The sequence below is a fragment of the Aulonocara sp. 'chitande type north' Nkhata Bay genome, linkage group LG15, assembly GCF_057382095.1.
Source record: "Aulonocara sp. 'chitande type north' Nkhata Bay isolate Kocher_YH1m ecotype deep benthic linkage group LG15, A_spYH_male_GT1.1, whole genome shotgun sequence".
Classification (NCBI taxonomy): Eukaryota; Metazoa; Chordata; class Actinopteri; order Cichliformes; family Cichlidae; genus Aulonocara; species Aulonocara sp. 'chitande type north' Nkhata Bay.
Window position 1 is genome coordinate 14,843,789 of NC_141358.1, and position 20,933 is coordinate 14,864,721.

At 39.9% G+C, this 20,933-nt stretch overlaps 1 protein-coding gene across 2 annotated transcripts in view; it reads right to left on the reverse strand.

The window, feature by feature from the left end:
* The window catches only part of lpgat1 (lysophosphatidylglycerol acyltransferase 1), a 65,750-nt gene extending 46,044 nt beyond the window's left edge, over positions 1–19,706 (reverse strand). For both annotated transcript variants that reach the window (XR_015125072.1, XM_086264489.1), the window contains exons 1-2: positions 19,124–19,706; positions 18,205–18,457 (exon numbers count right to left, since the gene is read on the reverse strand). Coding sequence is in view for 1 of the 2 variants with exons in the window: in XM_086264489.1 (XP_086120615.1) it covers positions 18,205–18,442 (238 nt within the window). In the remaining variant the exon portion in view is untranslated. The remainder of the gene's footprint in view (positions 1–18,204; positions 18,458–19,123) is intronic.
* Positions 19,707–20,933: the final 1,227 nt, after the last annotated feature.

Genomic DNA, 20,933 nt, shown 5'->3' on the forward strand with positions numbered 1-20,933 from the left:
CTATGATTAAGAATGGGATTTCAACTCAAGCACATTTGTGTTTCAAGATATACCAGCAAATACTTTTGTCATTATGGTGACATGGTGGTAACCAGATGCACAGAGCCTGAAATCAGCCATCAGCAACAACAACAACAATCTGACATGCAAAACATTTTACATGCAGATGAGGCTAAACCAAGTCTTACCCCTTGAACATGCCTTTGTAATGCTATCAATAAATGAGAGCAGGCCAAAAAGTTCTAACAAAGATTTCATTTGATTTATTGTTTCTGGTTTCGTGTGACAGATTATATCATTCACACCTTATCTGCATGAACAGTTCTTGATTCTGCACTAAAACACATGCACGCAGCAAATACGTCCTTCCTCTTTTTCCAAACAATAACTTAATAATTGTCTGCATGCAATGTATTTAGGTTACATCTATAAATGACAGCTGTATAAACATGGGTTACAGGCAGGGCTCTAGGTCCTCTACAAGAGTAAGATCTGTGTTTCTGAAAAATTTTGCTTTTGAATTTTAACTTGTTCCACCTGCTGCTAATTGTTTAGCATGTTCACAAAGTTATTTAGTCATAGTGCCAATCCACAAGTAATTCCGCACTTCATTAGAGCTATTAAAGAACTCACTCTGTAGCTGGAAGCATGAAAGACAACTGATGACACTTAATGGAGGAAGCTCCTTCCATGGTAGACATTTGACATATTAAAGCTTCAGTAAATGAAGAAAACAAAGAACTAACAGCAGCAATACACCAGCTGCTGAATTACTTTTCTCTAACACACGTTACAGGCTGGTTTCCAAGGTTGTATTTGAAGTACCTGCATCTCAAATCCTCATAAAAAGATCTCACTGAGGGTTTGAAAAAGTAGAATAAAGAATAGAATAAAGAACTGAATTTATTATTTGCATGTTTAATTAGGCCTTTGTTTAACCTCCAAAGATAAGACACCTGATCCACACGCACACAGACATCAGCCACATACTTTGTGAAAAATGACATATCTGTGATACAGTGACATGGGTATATGGGGTGTAAGTACCCTAAAGGCAATGCCATTTCATAAGGAGCATGCCTTCATGCTAGCTGAAGTCCCTATTTTTGCGGGCGAATAAGTGATATCACAAAGATGGGTCATCTGTCAGATAGAATACATTAGGGAAATTGTCTTTGAGAGATGACACAGTTTGCGCAGCAGGATGACAGCCAGGCTGCAGGCACAATGTCTAATCCGGTATCTATGGTCAGCTAAACGGTGTACCGCTGACCTTGCCTGTCCATCCCTATACTTGCTTCTCTCTGTCGAGGACAGATAATTGGCAAAGTATCATGACATCTACTACACAAAAGTGGCTTTCCACCAGAGCGTATAGCTGCATGGATTCGGGGAGTGGGGGGGGAGATTTGGTTACAAGTATGTGGCACAGTTACAGATTATATCTAGACACTTATTGCTTAAAAACCCTGTCTTTCTAGAGTGGATTTTGTGAAATTAAAAACAGAATTCAACTAAAAGTCAAGAAAATCAGGTTGAGCTGATAGGAAGGGACTTTGACCGTGAAGCCTGTCTCCCAAGGGCATCTGTCACTCCCCACTGGCCTCCTCTGCCATCACTGGAGGGATGAGAGACAACAGGCCCAGGCAGGCAGGAGCATACTCCTGTGCCTGGGGAAACCTGCATGGAAACCACGTAGAGGGAAATTGAGGAATGAATAACACAAGTTTCGTCTGGTTCGTTTGTGAATAAAACACACTAGAAAAATGCCAAAGACTGGGCAACAGAGATCATTTAACTTCATTTTTTAACTACAAAAGCACTACTTTAGTGACTCTGATTGCCTACATGTGATGCATTTAGGGGAAATCTGTAAATAAACATGGGTTACGCTCTCTCTGAATGGACACGGCTCTAGTTCCTCTAAAAGAGGAATAAGATCTGCTTTCATGAGTTCAGGAAAAAAAGACATTTGAACAACCTGTCAGTATTGACAGTTTCTGCATGACTCAGTTATTACCTTGTCGTTTTAATTTAATTTTTTAAAAAATGTACATGAGTAACGGTACCTGCTGCTAACTGTTCAACATGCTCACAAAAGGATTTAGTCATTCAGTGTGCAATTTATTCAGCACTTCATTAGCAGATATTAAAGTACTCACTCTGTAGCTGCAAACACGAACAACTGACAACACTTAACAGAGAAAGCTCGCTCCATGTTACTGTTTATTAGTAACATCAAATAAGATAAGATAAGATAGAACTTTATTAATCCCTCGGGTGGGTTCCTCTGGGAAATTCGATTTCCAAAAAAGCACAGCACCGACAGAAGTTAGAGTTATACACACACACATATATATAAATACAGAGACAATATAAATAAAATATACGAAGGGGATAAATAGAATAAATAGGAATAAAAATAAAAATAAAAATGCAACCAAGGTAAACACACAACTTTCTGGTAAATACAGAAAATATACATAAAAAAGTCTCAGAGAGCAGCTCATGGCCACACAGTGGGCTGCGGAAGATAGTAAAGTTGGGCCAAAGAAGTGATTTACAACAGACAAATGTATGATAAAGATTTCTGATGTAAAGTTTAGTCAGAGTTGCCATCATACGTTTACAATTAAAAACAGAACCAGGGAAACAAAGCCACAGGATTTATCAACTGTCATTCTTACTCAACCGTTTGATCCTGAACAGTTTTCATTTTCGTGTCGATAGTGGGAAGGAACTGTCACGCAATTCAAGAACAGCTTTCCAATTTAAATCAACCCACAAAACGCAAATCAGCAGAATATCAAAATGAACAGCCGAAAACAAAAAGAAAACTCACGAGGCCAGCGTGATGGTCAGATTTGTGAATAAAGGTTTGTGTGGGCCGCTGAGAAGTTTCATATTTCAAACTGAGGTGCAGCAGTTTGGATTCTGGGAACAGGTGCTCCGTAACATGCCATGGGTATTGCTGCTGAAATAGTAAAGTTTGGAAACCTCACAATCCAAGCAACAGACTTTTTCTTATTTTTCAAATCTCAAATCACCGATCACCATGTACCCCAACCAGAAGCCTTGGATGAACCGTGATGTTCGTCTCCTCCTGAAGGTCCGCAACACTGCCTTTAGGTCAGGAGATGCACACGCCTACAGTACAGCCAGGGCTAATCTAAAGAAGGGCATCAAAAAAGCCAAACACCATTACAAAAAGAAGGTAGAAGAACACTTCTCCAACTCCAACCCCCGACGCATGTGGCAAGGACTCCAGACCATTACAGACTACAGGACCACCAAACCCTCCCCCGCATCCTCTGATGTCTCCTTCCTCAACGAGCTCAACAACTTTTATGCTCGTTTTGAGCGAGGGAACCCCACAACCACAACAGACTTGACGCCAGACCACCAACCTCTGACTCTCTCCCCCACCGATGTAGGAGCGGTGCTGAGCAGGATCAATGTCCACAAGGCTGCAGGTCCTGATGGCATCCCCGGGCGTGTTCTCAGAGCGTGTTCTGGGGAGCTTGCAGGAGTGCTCACAGACATATTCAATCTGTCCTTGGCCCACGCTGTGGTACCGGCCTGCTTCAAATCCACCTCCATCGTCCCGATACCCAAAAACTCCAACCCATCTAGCCTCAATGACTACCGCCCAGTAGCACTCACCCCCATCATCACTAAGTGCTTAGAGCAGCTGGTCCTAGCACATTTCAAATCCTGTCTCCCCCCCCTGGCCTCATCAGTGACAACGATGAGGCCGCCTACAGGGAGGAGGTGGATCGTCTGGCTGAGTGGTGCGACAGAAACAACCTGCTGCTTAACACCGAGAAGACCAAGGAGCTCATCGTGGACTACAGGAGGAATGCTGACCCACATCCACCCATCCACATTAAGGGGACGGCTGTGGAGCGTGTGAGCAGCTTCAAGTTCCTGGGAGTCCACATCTCCAAGGATCTCACCTGGACGACCAACTGCTCCAAGCTGGTCAAGAAGGCTCACCAGCGCCTCTTCTTCTTGAGGACTGAGGAAGAACCACCTGTCCTCAGACATCCTGGTGAACTTCTATCGCTGCACCATCGAGAGCATCCTGACCAACTGTATAACAGTCTGGTACGGGAACTACTCTGCCTCGGACCGGAAGGCGCTGCAGAGGGTCGTGAAAACTGCCCAGCGCATCGCCGGAGCACCACTTCCTGCCATAAAGGACATCTACAGGAAGCAGTGTCTGAAAAGGGCTGGGAAAATCATCAAAGACCCCAGTCACCCATCACATAGATTCTTCACCCTCCTGCCCTCTGGGAGGCGCTACAGGAGCCTCCGGACTAAGGCCACCAGGTACCGGAACAGCTTCTTCCCCACAGCTGTCAGACTCCTGAACTCTGCCTCCTGACATCTGACCCACGTTAAACTCGTGGACTGGACTGGATGCGAACACGCGCGAGCGCGCACGCACACGCACGCAACAACATGGACTGAACCATCACTCACAACCACTAGCACTTTATATAGCCTCTGTAGAAATTATCCACATATCTCACTTATCTTAACTGCACAACTGTATAGTTCTGTGTAAATAATCATTCTGTACATACGATCATTTTTAAATCCTACAACTGTTTATAACTTGCATAGTTCCCATTTCTGTATAGCTGTATATCTCAGATTTCTGTATAGTTTTTTATTCCATATTTATATCCTGTTCATAGCTTGTACTCACTACACTCACACTTCATAACATACTTCATACCGTGTACATTATACCATAATAGACCCATTTCTGTAATATACTTACATATCTATATTATTGCTAATATATATTCTAATATCTATATCACGGCTAAAGCACTTCTGGATGGATGCAAACTGCATTTCGTTGTCCTGTACCTGTGCATGTGCAATGACAATAAAGTTGAATTCTATTCTATTCTCAAATGATTATCTGCCTTCAAAACCCTCGAACAGGTCAGGATACATTCATGACTAAATATAGTTTGGGCTAGGGCTGTTCGATATAACGATGTATATCAGATGACGATCTAAAAACGTCTATCGTTTCATTTTACGCTATCGTTTGTTTCGTGGTGTCGCAAAATAAACTGTTTACGGCAATATTTTTTCATCCTTTTGATGGTCACTGCAGTGGCTATATTAATTTCTTAAAGTTCTTTCTCTTATATTTTATATAACCACACTACTGACAGACAAGCACCTGTTTTTATGCGTTGTGGTTAGCAACAGCGACGGTAACACCCTCGCGTGTCTGCTTGTTTATGTTCCACATAAACTTTTCACAATAAAGCTCAAGATCCTGTTGAGACTTTTCAAAATAAACTGAATCACGTGAAAGAGCAGATTATTTACGGATGAGAAGTAAAAAAGAGCCACCAGGTGCTAAAAAATAAACCTTAGACTCAAACGTTAGAACAGGCTTTTCCCCGCAGCACGCCGTGTAATAAATACTCAAAGAAAACGCGGCCGTTACAACTTATGTCTAAAAATGTATAGTTTCATGCATCGGTTAAAACACTCAACTCCAGCTACATGACGCGCAGCTGGAAACACTTCCTGCAAGTCGAGCTGCCCGAGATTCACAGAATTTACAGAAAATGTTACATTTTTGTGATTTATATCGTTATCGGGACGATAGATGTCTTATATCGGGATATGAGACTTTGGTCATATCGCACAGCCCTAGTTTGGGCTGGGGACTCTACCCCACATCGATTTTTTTTATCCTTTCTTTTTGCATCAAGTCCAGCAGCAATGATAGCAACCTGAAGGTTGAAGGACAAAATTTCATGAAAATATCAATTACTGGTTACCATAACTCTGTTCTCATAATACAGGAGCAGGTCATGTCCAGTGAGTGTGAAGAACAGACAGCCCTACACAGTAAAAGACCAGGTTAAATCCAGTTATCAAGGTCTCCATATCAATACAATGATTGTGGAGTATCATGAATTGCTTTTAAATTCTTACTCTCAATAAAAGCTAAAAGCCAGTTTGACCTCATTTTGCTCTAAAAGTTTGTTGTGTTACAACATATCGACATTAAAACATGGATTTACCGCATAATGCACAGTGTTCATCCAAATCAATACCCCACAGTCTCTCTCTGCACACCGGGGATTTAAACGTCAGCCTCCACTTATGCAAACATGTTTCAGGGCTTCAGAACAAAAGAGATGTTAATTTCCATTCATGCTATCGCCCTCTCCACTGATCCCGAGCCGCAGGGCCATTATTCCACTCTGGTTCACTCCTTCACTCATGATACAAGACATGACTCCAAGTCCATTTAAACCTACAGTATGTTTTCATGCACTACACACATTAAACATTTACCAAAGTGGTGCCAATACACCGACAGTACTGTTTCTCTAGGTAAAAGCTTTTAACAGTGCATGCTGTTGTTTTTATAGTGAATATTCTATCGGTGCTTTCATCTAGATGCATTTCTTTGATTACCGAGGACAAAGACCTTGTTAGCCAGTAGGATAAATGACTCAAAATACCAGCAATGCTGAGGTCAAACAGAACAGAATGCTGACAAAGACTGACGTAAACGGAGGTTGATGAAATCCTGAAAAGAGAGCAAAGCTGTCTCAGCCTAACAGGTGCGACACAAATAGCTCAAGACAGTCGAGGAAATGTCCGTCAAAGATGATCTGTGGACACCCACACAGTCCAAAGAACAAGTCTAATCAGCCAAGTAACTGCAAACACTTCCGTGGGTGTACGGAGGCTTTGACAAATGAAAATCAGCTTCAGAATGAATTTACTCCAGCCGGCCACTGTCTACTGCTCAGACAACCTGAAACACGCTCAGTCTTATGCCATAACATGGAACACTGAAAGTTATCCCCAGTTATCCCCCCAAGATGGGGATATTAGAGAGAATATATGAACAACACTACATCCAAAATTGTTCTTTTAATTATACTTCTAATCATTTAGAAGCATCTAATCACTTGAAACTCCTATCAGCACAAAAGCATCTATTCTTGAGTAGGTATTCAGAAAAACAACGTGACAATAAGTTATCATCAGCATGTTATTGTCTCTATAAAAGAATGATTGTATTGGGCGTAGACAGCAAGAAGGAATCACCATTCCTGAAAGGCGAACCTGACTTTTCACTTTCCAATACCCAAAAGCAATCAGATTACTAACTAGCATATAGTCACATCCGAGAAGCTAGAACCTGTATTTTGTTGGCAATTTGCTTTTATTCTTGATTAACATAAATTATGGTTTTAATTTCTACTGATCAAGTAGAAGGAACAAAACTAGTACTGATCAGAATAAAAAAAAATAAAGATAAAACTCCAGTATACCAATGATCAAATCTATTTATGCTCGCCATTAAGACACAGGTAGCTGCTGCAGACTTCTCCTGAATGATAGGTGATGTCACTCAGACAATACTGATACATCAGGGCTGATATAGGAAGAAAATAAGTGAACACCAGAAACAAAAACATTGTCTAGACATAGCTGGCTCTCCTGCTAGCAACTGGTACTCAAGACAGAGGAAAACTAATTAGATCAGTCCATTGTTCAGTATCAGTATCAGATATCCTATGACCTTTGCAAGGTTTGTAAACTTTGACCATGTGGTGCCAGAAAGTGTTCAGCATAAGCATATCTTTGCATACCCTGTAGGAAATAAAACAAACAAAAACAAAAAACAAAGCAGCCCTAATATGGAAGTAAAACTAAAACATCCCAAGTCTAACGGCATATCAAAATGTTTCCATTCTGCATTCAGGATTTGTAGCACCAAGTTCTGCTAACTGATTTTTGTATAACAGACCAATGTCTGACTATAGCTACAGACAAAGAGATACAACCCAAATAGAGCTGCGTTGTATCAGGAAGGCCATAAAGTCAGTGCAAAATCAAACACGTACATCCATCTGCTGTGGCGACCTCTGGACAAATGAGGTAGTAGCCGAAAGTACCTTGTTAGACGCGGGACATATACGAAAAAAAAAAAGGAGTCAAGTTATAGACTTACAGATTCTGATTTCAATGACTGAAACTGAGGGGGGGGGGGGGAGTCTGGGCTTTCTGAATTCATGGATGCAGATTATCTTCCATCATACTATAACCACAACTAAGTAGTTGTAAGACTGCATAAATGCTAGCAAGCAGTTTGGTGTGTGGGTGGCATAAAGTGACATAGACAGCGTGGAGTCTTGTTATGAGCCCATGAGTTGAAAGTTTTCAGTGTTGCCAACTTGGTCTTTTGAAACTGCATGTGACGAACAAGGGTTCAATGTGATTGTGAAGCTGCAGGCTCGCTGGCTAACAACTTGTGATTGACAAGCCAGTAAGACCCCCAAGTAATGAAATGACTGCCTGAGCCCATAAAATCCTTAGGAAAGTATCTTTTAAGGCCAGCTAAAGCTACGTCGACAGTTTATACTGTCTGTGGTTTGCATACTTCTCCTGCTAACATACTGATGCGGCACACATGGTGTTTAAATGGTGATAAATTCTAATGAAGCTTTTACAGATACCAATTCTGAACGATTTCTCTCAGTCCACACACTCAGCCGTGTATATAGTTGCGCTGCTTCTCTTGGAAACGTCACATTCCCGGTGAACAAAGAGTGACGAAAGCAAACAAGTGTGCAGAGTCTGAACATTCAGTCATCATCTTTGATCTCCTGGCAATCAAGATTTATCCTGTAAAAGGTGGCCTAATGAATTCTAACGGCCACTCTTTGTCGCAGCTATAACAGCACATCTGTGCTTTATTTCTGCTGACATAACGTAAACCTGCAGACAAATAAAAGGACAAAACATGCTGTAAAAAAAACCTTATTTATAGCATGCTTGTAGTTGTAGACGTTAATGTTAAAGTAACAGGCTCCCTGCTATTGAGATTACAGCTTCAATACACGATTCATAGGAAGGATTCAAACACTTTGGTGTGAATACTACTCGCGAGCTTAATTACAGGTCTTGCACCGTCTTTTTCCTTTTGTCATTCTCTTTCATGAACATAAATAAACAAACAAAAAGTGGTGCAATTTCTTGTCCACTTCTCTTTTTGTGATACTCTCATTGAGCTGCATCAGTGTCTTTGCTTTTCGTTTCCTGTCCTCTGCACTTCAGCACTGTGTAATTTACTAATTCAAACAAGTCATTTCATCATTAGAAGTTTGAGCTACTGATATATTCTGAGCCCATTAGCCTGACACGTGCCTCTGGAGTCAGAACTGCTGTGTCTAGGCTAGTTGATGTTGCTAAGCTCTGATAGGGTAGGAGATAGTGGCACACCCTGGTTGCTAGTCCCTTTACAGGACTAACACAAAGAGACAGAACCTTTCATGCTTATAGCCGATTTATCTAACATGTATGTTTTGGGACTGTAGGAAGCCAGAGAGAATCCACACAGGTACAGGGAGAGCATGCCAACCGCCCACACCTATGCAAACGGCAGGACCAAAACACAGCAACAATTCACCTTTTCTGTTAGACTGGGATCAGTTTTGAGTTTCTTCTTTTATCGAAATATGTTAGGTGATTCACCTTACTGCCTGAGGATCCTGAGGAATAACATTATTATCAACATCACTAGAACTATGTTGATCTTATGGTGCCCAGTCCTTCATTAGTTGAAGCAGATTTACGGTTTACTTTACTAAGCACATTTGCAGGACTACCACGAGAGCTCACACAGACTGTATGCCAAGCAGCATCAGTCCACTTTTGCAGTGCTACCAGCAAGTCCTTCTGCTCTGGTCCAAATGTGAGAATACCTTACAATTAGAGCTGGGCGATATGAGATTTTTTCATATCACGATATGTTTTTTTTCATTTTAGGCGATAACGATATCTATCACGATATAAGCCAAATAACTATATTTGTAAGATTTAAATGTGCCGTTGCTCACAAGTAAAATGTGAAATAATCAGCAGCTTGTTTTTATTTAAATATTTATTTCCCATAATAAGTTCAACAGGGTAGATGTACTTAAGGAACATGAGACTTTTTCAGATAAATAAAGGCAAATATTGCAAACTACACAAAAGGCAGCCGCTAAAGCGTTTAAGTTTCAAAATAGAACAAACGAAACAGACTACTAAATTGTCAATTCCACTTAGAAACAAAATATTAATTCTAAAAATAAATCTTAGTTTGTTTTACAGAAGAACAGACAAAACTGACTAACTTTTGTCAATATCAAATAAACTGAGAACTAAAAGGAAATTCTCAATCTCTCCTTGTTGTATAGCTGAGCTTTTCAAACAGTTTTAACAGTTACTTTAGTCTGACAAAAGCCGAATGACGAATTAGCGCTTCCAGTCAGAGACTGAGGCTACGTCCACACGTACACGGGTATTTTTGAAAACTGAGATTTTCCGTTTTCGTTTTAAAAAATAATCCCGTCCACACATAAAGGCAGAAATGAAGGAAAACGCTGCTATGAACATGCCAAAGCAGCAGGTGGCGCTAGATTCCTAACCGTGCAGAAATGTTGGCCAATCAGAAGTCTAGAAGCCTCGGTGGGAAATAGTAAACAAAGCTGGGGCATAGAAGCAGAACCGAGTCGTATGTGTGGACGGACAGTAACTGTGTGTATATGTAAGCATTTAAACACTGCAGAGAGTAGAATTAACAGTAACAGTATTGTAGAAATTCATTTCACCGAAACAATAACGTGGCGCACAGTGTGACGCATGCACCAGTTTATTGTATTTCCAGACTTGTTTTCGGCACAATTTACAGTGCACGCTACTCTGTTTTTTGTCAGACTTGAAATAGCCGAAATACCTTCAAACTACGGAACTTCTATGGCTCTTCCGTTCGACAATCTCTCCGGCATTGGAACCATCATCTGTTTTCTCTTCGGTCACGCTCGGTTGATTTTTCTAGTCGGCACACTCATTTCCTCCATTACCCGCTGGCTGCTTCCCAAACAAACACACGTGCGGCTTGGCACTTGTGCTGTACGTAACAAGTCACGCGGACGTGACGCTGCGGCTGTGACTGGTTCGGCTCTGCGCTACTTAGTTTGGATTGGCTGACCTTTTTTTTTTTTTTTTTTTTTTGAGGACAAGAGCGGCGAGGTCTATCACGATAGCTTAATTTCTCTATCTAGTAAAAGTTATATCGCGATACATATCGTTATCGTTCCATCGCCCAGCTCTACTTACAATATAATTAATATTTTGCAATACTCATTTTGAAACCCAAGCCCTGAATATATGCAATACATCCTGTGAGAGTGTAACACAGCAGGACACGCCTTTATGAGTCTGGTGATGGAATAAAGGGTGAGCAGTGCTCATTGATGTATCGCACACTCTTGATTATGTATAAGGTGTCACATTATGGCTGTACAGGTGTACTCGCAGTGACATGAGGTGTGCGTCACTTGTGCATCGTGGCGGTTTGATTATTGCTGCTGTTATCAAGCACTTTTTCCTTAATGTAACTGTACCTGTGCCCTTTTTACATGTGAAACAGGCAAATACCTGTTAGTGCATCATAATTGCGTTTTAATGTTAGCTATTGAGTTATGCCAACCAGCTAGCAGCACTGGTGGAGCAGTTATAGTTCTTTCAATTAACAGGCTGGAACCGTCCAAATGCTTCAGTTGCTTAAGTTACAGATGAAGTATTTTAACATTCATCACCGTGCAGTGACGTTACTGTACTGAAAGCTAAGCTCAACTCCAACAGCGGTCAACATTTAGTTTCCTCAACCATGTCTATGAGAGAACATAAGAGTTGTGAAACCTCTGGTCAAAAGAAATTGCAGATCAGTGCTTTGTCTGCTACACAAATCTAGTTAATCATTTGTCACAGGTTAACCTGTTTGCAGAGGGGAGCCTTCCAGCAGTCAAATACTGCAGCATGCCTTCCATTATAATCAGTAGGGCTGCAACTAAAGATCATTTTGGTTAGTGAGTAATCTGCCAATTTTTCTTTGTTTGTCAATTACTCAACAATTACTTGAATAACTCTTATCTTAGCGTCCTGTTGGCAGTCCTTCTGTTCTACACTCCAGTACCTCATCTGCTCAAGTCTGCCCACCTGTGAATATCACCCTGTTGTCCCGTCCCACAGCAAATTAAATTCATGACACAGAAAACATGAATTTGAAAATAATACAGTGTATTTTTAACATTACTCAATAGGACTGTCAGAATAAATATTTTTATTTATTTCACTTTAAGTAATACAAATTAAAGTGCCAGTAGTATTTCAACAAAAACAATAATGTGCAAATAGGAAACTAAAAATGGCTTCTGTCTGTAAGTTTAAATAAAGCTTCAAATTAAATCGAAAAGACTATATTTTCCCATCCAAAATAATAAGCTTTCAGAGTTTCCAGATGTTTCAGTTCATGGAGTAATGATTGCAGTGGACATGCTGTGGAGTGAGTTTTGCTCTTATCCGTGAGATGATGTTCCCAGCTGCTGATAACCACACTAAAGATGTTCTCTGTCCTGACTTCAGCCATTTGAGAGGTGCATGAACCTCTTTACAGGACAAACTCATCTATTCAATTTTGCTTAATACTAGTAAAACAGAACAAAACAAACATTTACATGGTATTAGTACATGAAGTGTCGTCACATTTTTAAAGCTGATGTCATCCTTTATTGCAACCCCAATAATCAGCAGCCAACAAACCAGAAAAGGTGCAAAATTCCCACAACTGTCCATTAATTAGGAAAGAATGCAGCTCTCGGTTGAGTATCTAGTTTAGAAAAAAAAAACATTAAAAAATAAAGAGAGATTAAGAGTGCATTCACCTCATAGTAACATAGCTACTTTAACCCTCAGCCTTCACTTGCACCCTCAAACTGTGAGAAAATCTGGAATTATAATTTAATTTCATATAAGCTGCCCCTGTGATCACCAAAACATCCTCATGCGAGTGTTTGTTACTGATAAAATGATCCACGATATCTACAAAGCACCACTGTTCTGTCTCTCCACAGGAGGTGATGCAACATCCGTCATGTGTGATAGTTAACCAAAAGCATAGCTTTAAGACTGCAGCGTATTAATCTGTCAGAGCCCTTCCTGACATATTTCTAGACTTTCTGGACTGCAAACACAGCCTGAACAGACTCCAACTTATAATATCCATCATACGCCAAGATATTTACTTATCAGTCTTTAGGAACATCATAGATAAAAACAAGCAGCTAGGAGGACTCCTTGTTTAACACTATGCTGTCAGTTAATTGGTATAAATAAAAATCACAACCTTGTGCTTAAATGCTTCGGTCAGAATGCAACGTTTCATTCCATCCAATAAAACATTTATGTGAAATTTCATCATAAATTATTGATGAATTCTTGAGTTATGGCCAAAAAAGACATTTTGTGAGGTCATGATGGTGCAGAGCATGGATACCATCTAAAATCTGGAAAAAGACCATTCATAAGATGGGATGCATGACTGGACAAAAAATAAATTACTTACTTAAAATCATTCCAAAAGTACATAAATAGTTTTTGCACAGTTTCTTAAAACATGGCTTATCTGACCAATTTATTGTTAGATTAAATGCCAATTAGGATTCTGCCGATTACACAAAACTGCAAAAAGAGTGTTTATTACGATGAATCTACAGCAAAGTTTACAACACATTTGTTTGCCAAAAGTCCCACATAACAGGGCAGCACAGCATCATGTTAAGTATGGTATGCAGACCAATCATGAATACAGTCACAGTCACCCACAGGCCCATTTGGAGTCCAACTGTTAGCCAAACAGCAATGATTAGACTCCACAGCAGGAGCATTTAAAGCAACCAATACCCGCTTGTTTTCAGCATCGTAAAGTCTGGCCACTGAACCTGCTGCAAATGAAGGTGCTGAACCGTTTTCACTTTTGCTTGCAAGGCTTTCTATTAATGTTGATTTAAATTATGGGAAGATTTATGGAAAAAAAAAAAAATCAGATTGCCCTTCCCTTAGAAATTGGAGTAGAAGCAATGTGCGATTTAAGATTGAGATCAAGTCTGATATCAGACTACAACATTTATTGAACACGGAAAGAAAAATATGGACTATAAATGTCGAAATCTGTGACCTTGGACAAAAACTAGAGCACTGAAATAGTGCTGTATCGTCCACACTAAAAGATTGCAAAGACAATGCGGGGAACCGGGGTTTGAGCAGGTCCGCTTTGTGTTGAGAGGTAACAGTGCTAACTGACTCAACCTTGTCCCAGTGCCCTTGAGCACAAAATTCAGACTGTCACATACAAAAGGACAACCAGGACTGCCCACTGAACAGTTCATCTCATGCTTTTTCTGTCTTTTCCCATTTATGTTTTTTTTTTTTTTCCCCACATGTCAGAACTGTCTGAGCATCAAAGCCACAAATGAAATTTGGTCGGAGCTGCATAATGATAACATCCTCAATTGTAATTATACCGCTCGGACCAAATTGGAGCTGCATAATGATAACTTGGATTCTTAAAAGCTATGCAAGTATATTTACATAGCTTTTAAGCAGAAGTAAAACTGTAGCAGGTAGCTCCACATCTTTGATTTAGCAGAATTTTTATAACAATAACATTACTCAGACTTTAAGAATAATAATAATAATAATAATAATAATAATAATGTTGCATCATAGCTGGCTCATCTCTTGCGCCTATGTCCATCTGCCCAGCAAACATTTCAAACTAACCAAACGCCGACTGCTGGTCTTTTCTTGATATCTAATCGATTCAAAGTTAGTCCTACTGGAGCTGTCCAGTCCAACCACATTTGAGTTTCACACATTTTGTAAAATTTGTATTAATATTAATTATTTATTGTGAAGAATCCGTTGGTAAAGTTTATGTATTTGCAACAAACTTGGTTAGGGTTACAAAAAGATCCTGGATTGGGTTAAAAATAAAAGGACTCTCTCGGTTGCCATGGTAATGCCACCCTGCTTTCACTGAACAAAATGACACAATGTCTTCTGTTATGAAATGTACTTCCTATTCAAATGCAATACCTACACGTTTGAAGAAAAAAATTAACCCCTGCTGGATAATGGTAAGGTTTCAACTGACTGGAAATCAAAATGGGGACTCAGTAAGCCATTTTTTATCTCTCTCCATCGTGATTTGTAATGCAGCAATTCTTAAATACAAAGTTTTCATTCATTTAAAGAAAATGTATTTTTTCTGTGGACCCACTGTAAAAACCATATCATTTATTTTATCTAATACTTATTTAATTTGGCATATTATGAATAATTAATAGAAAAAGATGTAAAACTTACGAAAATACAATTAAAAGCTCATAAATCTATACACTCCTTCACACTTCCAGAGCTGTTCAGTGGGCTCTTTGCCAGGCTGATTCTGGCCCCTGGGCCTTATGTTTGACACCCCTGCTTTAAAGTGATTTTTCAAATTTCGAAATTGCAAAGCATTAATGGCAAATGGCCTGTATTTGTATAGCGCTTTTCTAGTCCCTAAGGACCCCAAAGCGCTTTACACAACCAGTCATCCACCCATTCACACACCCATTCACACACTGGTGATGGAAAGCTACATTGTAGCCACAGCCACCCTGGGGCGCACTGACAGAGGCGAGGCTGCCGGACACTGGCGCCACCGGGCCCTCTGACCACCACCAGTAGGCAACGGGTGAAGTGTCTTGCCCAAGGACACAACGACCGAGACTGTCCAAGCCGGGGCTCGAACCGGCAACCTTCCGATTACAAGGCGAACTCCCAACTCTTGAGCCACGATCGCCCCAATGTAATTAATTAGTTAATTAATGTAACTAATGTCCCATTTTATCTGGTTTTCATCACTTTAAAAGATCCAGAACAAATACTAGTACGTACACATAGCTATACATAGTATGAGTAGTACCAGATTGCAAATTACAGTGTATGTCATACCTTTAAAATCTGAATTAAACTTTAATGGCCAAATATCTCACTCCAAATCCTGTCGATCAAAGCCTGCAATACATTTTGCTCAACGCAAGTCCAGGTGCTCTATAGAGTGAAAGCTTTGAATTATTAATTAGCATGCCTTGTTGCTTCCTATGTTCACCACTTAGCAGTTTGTAAGCATTTTGCTCCATATAAATGAACCCGACTGTAGCCTGAGTCACGTCAAGATATCCAACCAGCCATTCGAGTGGAAACAACGACGACCTGTGATATTCGTGTCTGTCAGGTGAGTGTGTCTGATATTCTGTCTCCATCTGTCATTTGTGGAGCACACCAACAATTAGCTTCATTACTGATTTATCTGGCAACTACGCTCTCAGTTAATTAACCTATAAAATGTCAAAAACGGTGAAAAATGTGCATTGTAATTTTTTGAATGCACCAGACGCTTTTTTAATGTCCTATTGTGTCCGACTACAAATCCAAAAGCTATATGGAATTCATTTACTGATAGAAATGACAAAGAAAAGCACAAAATCATTACAAAAAGGTTTTCTTAATCTATAATTTAATCGGCTACTTTAAATGAACCGTCTGCAAATGCACAATTCTTATTTAATTAAGAAGAAATATATTCAACCTTATAAACAGCAAGCAATGCATTTCAATACAACACCACTTAAACAGAATCAGTTATTAAAGCAAGTAACCACAATTATTTGAAAAAGCTCTACTGAAAGTAGGGCAAAGTTTAGCTTTTTAAAATCAATCTCTCTTTCTTTGCTCTGTTGCACAATCTCAGTCACACTTTTCACTCTTCTTAAACTTAACTTCATTTTTATTTTTTTAAGAACTGTTGTATATAGAAAAGTTTTTGCACCATCTTACAATTATTTCCCTTGTGGGATCAATAAAACATCAATTGAACGAGCTGTTTATTTTTATTGAATCATTTGGCCAAAACATTAGTAGCTTATTAATCAATTAACCATACACCTGAAGCTGCAAGAGGTAACATGTTTCCACAACTTGGAATGTCCAAGAATAGACAAATAGCTTCCTTATTGACTCGTTTTTTCAACAAATGGTATTTAAAAAAAAGAAAAGAGGAAAAATTACTAAATTTACCCCATTTACTGTCTTACATCAACCTGTGATGCTGCATGAGTTTTAAACTATATAAATATATATAAAACTAGTGTGGAAGGATTTTAAAATGCTTCTGCTATTTATCATAATAAAGATATTACAAACAAACAAATATATCAGTATCATAAATGGCCATACTGTTTTTGTAAACGCTGATATCAGCCCTTTATTTTGCAGTCCATGCCCAATATAAAAAATAAATAAATAAAAAAAAAAATATAAAAACATAGTTACACAGGCCAAGAGACCAGTTGGCAACCACCTGTTGCTACAGAAAAAATTGCATTCTTCTGCTAGTCGTAAGTGCCTGCTGAAGGTGCTTTGAAATCAAATGCTAAAGCCTCGTTCATGTCGGCCCAGAGCGTGGCGAGTGACGCAACGATAACAATCGGTCACTATGGAAAAATGTGTATGCCACAACCAGTTTGCTATTGCTAGGTGAAGTTGGTCACAAAGTGGTATACCACACAGAAAACCTGTGACTCCTTTGGCCAGTAGCAGATTGTGAAGTTCACCTGTAGTTTGCATGGAATTTGCTGATTTTTCTGCAAATTCTCGCCAACCACTGTCCGAGCAGTGAAAACTATCAAACATGAAATGCAAAGCGAAAATGACGGCCGTTCAGCTTCAACGCAAAATATGCCCTTTTTGATTTGGTTTGGTTCAGCAGTAATGCAAAACATCAACTTTTACAACGTTTTACAGTAGGACATTCAGCAAACCCCAAGTTTGTTAAATAACATGTTTACACAATATTTAGTTGTCATGATGCTGGGCGGTATTAGCCAATGCTTGTCTCGCTCTCTTTCATGTAAGTACATCTAAGTCACAGCAATAAGCATTTGTTTCTCTCAAACAGGTTTTGGGTTGATGTTATATGCATTAAGCATTAAAAATGTGTACTTTACCCTACAGCAAACAGAATACTTCTATTAGCTTTTGAAGACTTTGAAATTATCTTCCCAATAGCAATAACTTCTTAAGTAACCTCATAGGACCTGGAAGAAAACAGGCCTATGTGAAGAAAAGACTTGAAGCTCATACTGGTGTTAGAGCAGGCTCCTGCATTATTAGATGGTCACCACTGAACCCATCATCCACACACACACACACACACACACACTGGATGACAAAAGAGGAAAAAAAAAAAAAAAAAAAAAAACATCTTACCTGTATAACCTGCAACCCAACCCCATGAAGACACCATGGCCAGCAACCACTTGAACATGATGCCTTCAATGTGCCAGAAAACGGAGCGGTCCCATATTCTCAGGGGTTGAAGCAGCATCAGGTACAAGCAGTAGGATGGGATGGCTACACAGTTGTTGATGAACATAAAAGTGAAACGGAGCACGGATCTGAGGAGAACCCAGACCAGTTTCCCGGCCCCATCCAAGAGCTGTGCCATCCTGATACACACCGTCTGCAAAAGGACACACGCACGGCAGCAGTTAGCCTCTCCTACTGACTTGTTTCACAAGACAGGAAACAAGTCATGTGTGCAACTTGCATCACGTTATCCTCACTGTACACAAACTGTCTGAACCAATCCCCAAATTTACTCATAGCTATTACACACACATCCGTACACACACTCTAAACCAAGCAGAGTCTGCCGCTAACCGGCTGAGGCTATTTCACGGAATTTATATGTAACACACGCGTCCTGGACGCTGCAGTCACAGTATTGATAATGAAGATTTACTCTTAAATATGCCCGCTCCTTCTTCTTTAGCGACAGTCTGCTAGCGGCCAATCTTTTACAGTTTTCCTTGCAAAGACAGCACCATAAAAGGACCAGCCGCTCAGGACACGGTCGAGTACTTCATGACATGCTAGCTAGCGGTGGAGTGAGTTAGCATAACGAGATTAGTTAATAAATATTGGCACTATTGCAAAATAGACCGACACGCACAGCATAGGAAGCTAAGACTTAACACTCCAGTGTTTTACGAGACAATAACACACGTTAACTCGTACGCTGGGTGTCTGGAGGCTCCTGCAAAGCGCAATAGCCGTGTGCCTCATCCAGAATATAGCCCGACCCCTGTAATTGAGTAGTAAAAGTCCTGTAGCTCATGTTACTCACCCGGTTACCGTCACTGAAGCATCCAAGGACGGCCGAAGGTGCAGCTAATTGTTGGAGCGAGATAAACGCTGTCACGTGTACCCAACCCAGGAGGTTAAGTTAGCAGTATTTGCAGGTCGGCATGGTCGGGCTATCAAACGTGGGGGTCAAAGGTGGAAATACTGCGCGATAAAACTGCGGCTGCACCCATTTAGCTATAAAACGCGGACTGCTTGGGAACACGCTCAATCCCGGAGGGCACCGTTAGCTCGCTAGCTGGCTAGCAAGCGACTCCACTCGAGCGCCGCTGGCTCCATCTCAGTCAGACACCGGGATAAATCCTCTGATGCATCATCATCATCACCATCATCGTCATCGTCAAGTTAGCCGACCTCCCATTAGCGAATATTGACGAGAGGCGGCTCAGCCGACGAGGGGAGGCCTGTTGGGATCAGCCCTGATCGTTAGACAAACGCGCCTTAAAATATGCACCGCAGGTACACATCAAATACAAAGATCAGCGATTTCTCGTCTCTAGCTTCCAAGAGCCGTTGTCTTTCTCCGGATGCCGATCACACCGCGTCAATGTACACAAAAGATCAACAGGATCGGAAATGATATGATCCTGCCTTCAAAATAAAATCTTCTTAGTAGTAATCGTACAAAGTGAAGTCAGCTTTTTTTTTTCTTTTTTTTTTTTTGGTCTAGATATTATGCTATTAAATGAAAATAAAAGGCTTAACTAAAAATCCTTACATGTCCACGCCAGGAACCTTTTATCTTATCTTATCTTTAGTATTTAGTCACTTTTGTAGATTAACATTGTTAAATGTTCTTATAAGGTTGGATTCCTCACTGAGAAGATAAAGTAGTTTGAGGAGCTCCTGAGAGAGAGAGGTAATAACAGAAGGAGGAAAGTTAGTAAATAAGGAAGTGCAAACGATTACTAAAGAGGAAGTGAGATTAGCTATTAAGAGGATGAAAAGCAGAACGGTCCATATGACATACCTGTGGAAGTATGAAGATATCCAGGAGAGAGCTCAGTGGACCTTTTTACACAGTCCACTGAAAGGATGAGGTGCAGAGGTGTAGTGGCTTCAGAGGGATAAGGATTATGATCATCATCATCACAGAGATCATTCCTGTTATCCAAATATCTGACTATAGTCTATACATTTAAACAATGATCACCCAAACAGAATTAGCAAAAATTATTGCACTTTTTTAGAGTTTAACTCAACAAATTATAAATTAAGTAAACCCCGAGCAGCTGCTGGAACAACTATCAGCCTATATTGGATGATTAGCAAGACCCCACCCCCAACGATCAGCCTATATTGGATGATTAACAAGACCCCCCATCATACTTCCAGTATTCACTTTGTTTAATGTTTTAGGAAGATCATCCATATAAAAACGGAAACAAAACACCTGACAATATCCTGCCTAGTCAGATCACGCTGGTTACTAAAAAGGATGTAGGTTCCAACGAATAAGTCTTGATTAGTTCACTAAAGATTCAAATGTCTGATTATTTACAAAGTTACAAACAGATCATTGTCACATAATCATCACGTTTTTAATCTTTGAGGTTTTTTTTCTCCATATTTATTTGTGCAATTTTTATACCTGAATATATTAGATTTTTAAATGTATTCTTTTCGCAGAGTTATGAAAAGCTTTAATGTTGATGGTGTTGTCCTGTGAGGATGTTTTACATACATTTATGTATATGGTTTCTTTTACTGTTTAGTTTTTGCCATAATAAATCATTTCTAACTTTTTTGTGTAATGAAATGTTGGGCTCTTGTATTAAGAAAATTAAATGTTT